Consider the following 4,226-nt stretch of genomic DNA (forward strand, 5'->3'; position numbering starts at 1 on the left):
CACACCATATCCATGCCTGTTCTTTGGCGTGAAAAGGCATCCCAGAGGGATCTGAGTTATTTCCTAATCATAGCAGGTTTAGTCTTGCTTCAATTCTTTGCCCTCTCTCTCTCTCTCTCTCCTCTCTCTCTCTCTCTCTCTCTCTCTCTCTCTCTCTCTCTCTCTCTCTCTCCTCTCTCTCTCTCTCTCTCTCTCCTCTCTCTCTCTCTCTCTCCTCTCTCTCTGCCTCTCTCTCTCTCTCTCTCTCTCTCGGTGCTGTGTGTCAGTGTAAATTCTTATGCTTAGTGATTTTTGGTGCACTCTAAATAGTCTCTGAAGAAGTCAGCAGCTATAAGTGGGAAGCACACTGGGCTAGGAGTCTGGAGGAAAAACTTCTAGCTGTATGTTGACACGACATTATCAAATCTTAACTCTGTGATGACTGCTAGATGTAAATTTGAATTCAAGTGTCCACGTAGTGGTTGCTCTAGCCTGGAACTAACACTGCCACCATCTGGGTCACCTGTGTTTCCTCTCACATCCTGTGTTAGTTAACTCCACCATTGTGGAGTCATCACCAGTTTTGTCTCACTTTCCACTAGGATATGGGCTCCTTGAGAGAAGGGACCATCTTCTTCATCACGATGCAACTCCTAGTGCCTGGCCAAGTGCCTGGCACAAGTGGGCACTCACATATTCTCTGAACAAGGGAGTTGCTACTGTTTCTACTTGAATTGATTGAGGATATTTAGCCATAATTAATGATTGAATACTCACCCTCCAAATACCTTACGCTAGCCTATAATGTGGTGTAAAATGCCTCAACATTTAAATGGGAACAGTATTTTGATCTTGCTACTTACAATCAATCCGATTCCCTTAATCTATAAAATGAGGTTTTAAAGACCCCTGTTGGTTTCAAATTTATTGATCCCTCACTTCCCCCTCTCCCCAACCCAACTCCTGCCTCCCATCCACCAATGCTACCATATGTTCCAATGAAAACCAGGATAGGGATGACAGACCCAGTCAGAACTTCTCCGTTTGAAGGGAAAGGTGCTGAGGTGGGCTGAACCATACCTGCTCGGTCTTCCAGCAATCCTCCACAGGCCCCCTGGGTGAACTCAATCAGGAAGTATAGGTGAAAACCACAGACTAGGTGTTTCTCTTCAGCTACAGAGGTATGCACAAAAAAATTTGTACCTGCTTCCATGCTTTCTATTTTTTTTCCTTCAGTTTCCCCAACCCCCAGCTTTATTGAGATATAACCGACATATAACATAGTGTAAGTTTAGATGCACAATGTGATAATTTTATACAGGTTTATATTGTGAAATGTTTCCCACAAAGTGTTAATTAACACACCCTTCACCTCACATAATTAGCATTTTGTTGTTGTTGTCATGGTGAGAACATTAGTGCTGTATGCTCATGTCAACTTTCAAGTATTCGATAAAGTATAAAGGATATAAATATATATCTAAAATATATAAAGTATTTGATAAAGTATAAAGTATTCGATAAAGTATAAAGTATATTGTTAACTATAAAGTATTGTTAGCTGTACATTAGGTCCCTGGAACTTACTCATCTTACATCTGAAAGTTTGCATCCCTTGACCAGCATCTCCCCGTTTCCTCCACTCCCAGTCCTTCATGCCCATTTTCTTTTAAATACTTAAATGGTATCAGAATGAGTTCATTAAAAGAAAAGAAAAAAAAAAACCGAAGAGGAGAATTCTCTTTCCAGAGAGCCACATTCTTTACATGTCATGCTGTTTTGCTCAGCTTTTTGTGCTTTTCCTCATAGAGTACTACCTAAAGCAGTAAGTGTGGGTAGTTGGGCCCACCCTCCAGATTTATTGCACAAATGGCAGGGCAGGGGAAGAGGATGAAAGAAAAAGTGATGGGGATACCCTGAAAAGTTCAACCTGTAAGTCCAAAACTCCTCCTAAATTCATGAGTTGTAAAGAGAATAGGTATGATCTTTGTGAAAAACTTATTCTAAAAAATTATTGAAAGGACTATCTCAAAACACAGGTATATGCTGGCAGGTTTAAAAGAAATTTCAGACAACAGTGATAGCAGATAAAGGCAACATGAAATGTTTTATTGAGAAAATGACCACTCAGGTGAGTAATATCACAATGTCAGATAATCCTCAATTATCAGGTAGTCTTTGTTTTTGTATTAAAAATAAAAAATGATGTTAAAAGTACTTCAACTAATTCACCTGGGGATGCAGAATAATAGCTGTGGTCCTGGTCAGATCTTTAAAAAGAATAGATTCGGGAGTGTGAGTGTGAGTGGTGTGTGAGTGTGAGTGGTGTGTGTGTGTGTGTGTGTGTGTGTGTGTGGGTGTGTGTGTGTGTGTCTACAGGAACCACTAAGGCAGATGGTATGAGGCAATTTAGAAATACATGGGTCTTGTGATTTATTCTCAAACCTTGGGGAAGGGGCATATATTTTTCTCAGGGCACAAATCTAACAGTCAGTGTGGATGTTTGGACTGTGTCAAAGGGCATCATCTCCTCAAGGGGACATCACCTGTAGCCAGAGCTGTTCCTCGGCCCCTGAGGCAGAGGGGGCATCCATGACCCCCTCCTCCTGCTCCTCCTCAGCCGAGCTGCTCTTCTTGGCCACAGTGACAGAAGCAGATATTTCAGCAGGGCTCTTCCTGATCTTGCCCTCTCCTCCCTCGAGATCCTGGCCTTGGGCGCCAGGCGCCTGCTGCGGGCGGCGGCGCGGATTATTGGGGCTGTGGGATCCATAGCGTGGAGGGGTACTCTGCTGCGAATCGCCAGCAGCGTCGCGCCGGCTTTCCTTCTGCTCTGCTTCCAGCTCCTCAGAGACGCCTGGTGAGGGTCTTGGACCAAGAGTGGTGCCTCGGCCCCTAGGGCGACTTAGCAGGTAGCTCGGGCCGGGTCCTCGTCGCGGCTCGCCCTCGGACCTTGTTGAGACGGAAACAGGCAGGTGGGCGGCCCGTGGGCCGCTGGTGGTAGCCAGCGCTGATGGGCGGCGGGTCACGGCTGGGGCCCTGCGGAAGGGAGGGAAGCGCCTCAGCCTTTGGTCTTGGGCGCGGCCAGGAAGGCGGCGCCTCAGGCCCTGGGCCCCGGTGAAGTCTTCACCACTGCCCTCGCCTTCGTCAACGTCGTCGTCCTCAGCGCCCTTGGGACCCCGTGATGGTGGCGCGCGGCGGGGGATGTAGAAGCCCCGGCGGAAGCGGGGGCGGTCAGCGGCATAGCGGCTGCCCTCCACTGGTGTGCCTGCTGGCCCGGTCACGTTAGCGGCTTCAGTGCCCCGCTCGCCCTGCACCACGTCAAACTCGACAGTCTCGCCGTCGCCCACGCTGCGTTGGTACTTGTGAGGGTTATTACGGGTAATGGCCGTCTGGTGAACAAACACATCTTCCTGGGTATCATGCCTGCTGATGAAACCGTACCCATTCTTCACGTTAAACCACTTCACAGAGCCTCGCACCCTCTTAGCGATAACCTTCTTGGGCACCTTGGCGCCCGCCGCGGTGGCCTTGGGGATCTCATCGCCGCCGAAGTTGCCTTCACCTAAGACTTGGGGAGGATTTCCGCCTCCCAAGGATGCCAGGTGTTTCTGCGTGGCTTGAGGGGAGACAGAAGCGGCCCCCTCCGTGAGGGTGGCTTCTCCTGCCTCACTCATGAGGCCGTTCTTGCTCTCCTTTCCCAGAGAATCCGAGGGTAATTTGGCCTTCCGAGGTTGGAAGGTGGGGGAGGGGGCTCGCGCTGGAGGCAGGAGCCTCTCTGGGAGGGTTGTGAGTCAAGGCCAAGGGCTCTCTGGCGTCACTCTGAGACTCCTGGAGAGGCCTGTGGCATCTCGTCTCCTGGGGCAACAGGACGCAGACCAAACAAAACCTACCGCGGTGACGTCTCAATGGGGTCCTAGAGGAGGCTCGAGCTGGGGGGTGGGGAAGCTGCGGTATGCCCTATGCGCCTGCCACCACATCACAGCACCTCGTGGTTCCCGGTGGGAAGTAGGCACACTCGAAGCTCTAGGGAGTGGTCTGGAAAACGCTCTTGCTTGCTTGAGTGGATGTGAAGAGAGGAGCCACCTTCCATCTTTCTCTCTCACTTGGTTTGAGTAACTTGAGGCAAAATGACAACTGCATGATATTAAGACCCAGTCAAAGTTGCTTGCTGTGGTTTTTGCTTTCCTACATGGGGACAAAGGAAGGCTGCCAGAGTTACAATGCCAGTACTGAGAGAACACTAAACT

General features: G+C 49.1%; 1 protein-coding gene across 1 annotated transcript; it reads right to left on the reverse strand.

Moving 5' to 3' along the window:
• Nucleotides 1–2,062: 2,062 nt before the first annotated feature.
• On the reverse strand, nt 2,063–3,789 carry LOC110259173 (Y-box-binding protein 3-like). The gene has a single exon (XM_085007027.1). It carries the CDS (start codon nt 3,651–3,653, stop codon nt 2,511–2,513), a length of 1,143 nt encoding a protein of 380 aa, XP_084863153.1. The 5' UTR covers nt 3,654–3,789; the 3' UTR covers nt 2,063–2,510.
• Nucleotides 3,790–4,226: the final 437 nt, after the last annotated feature.

This window comes from Sus scrofa, chromosome X (assembly GCF_054392235.1).
Source record: "Sus scrofa isolate SSC_HxYL_T2T_F1_AM1 chromosome X, Sscrofa_HxYL_maternal_Yorkshire_Landrace_v2.0, whole genome shotgun sequence".
In the NCBI taxonomy this organism is placed as follows: Eukaryota; Metazoa; Chordata; class Mammalia; order Artiodactyla; family Suidae; genus Sus; species Sus scrofa.

Coding starts and splice junctions, on each gene's coding strand:
- LOC110259173 (XM_085007027.1), bottom strand. CDS start 3,653: ATGAGTGAGGCAGGAGAAGCCACCCTCACGGAGGGGGCCGCTTCTGTC.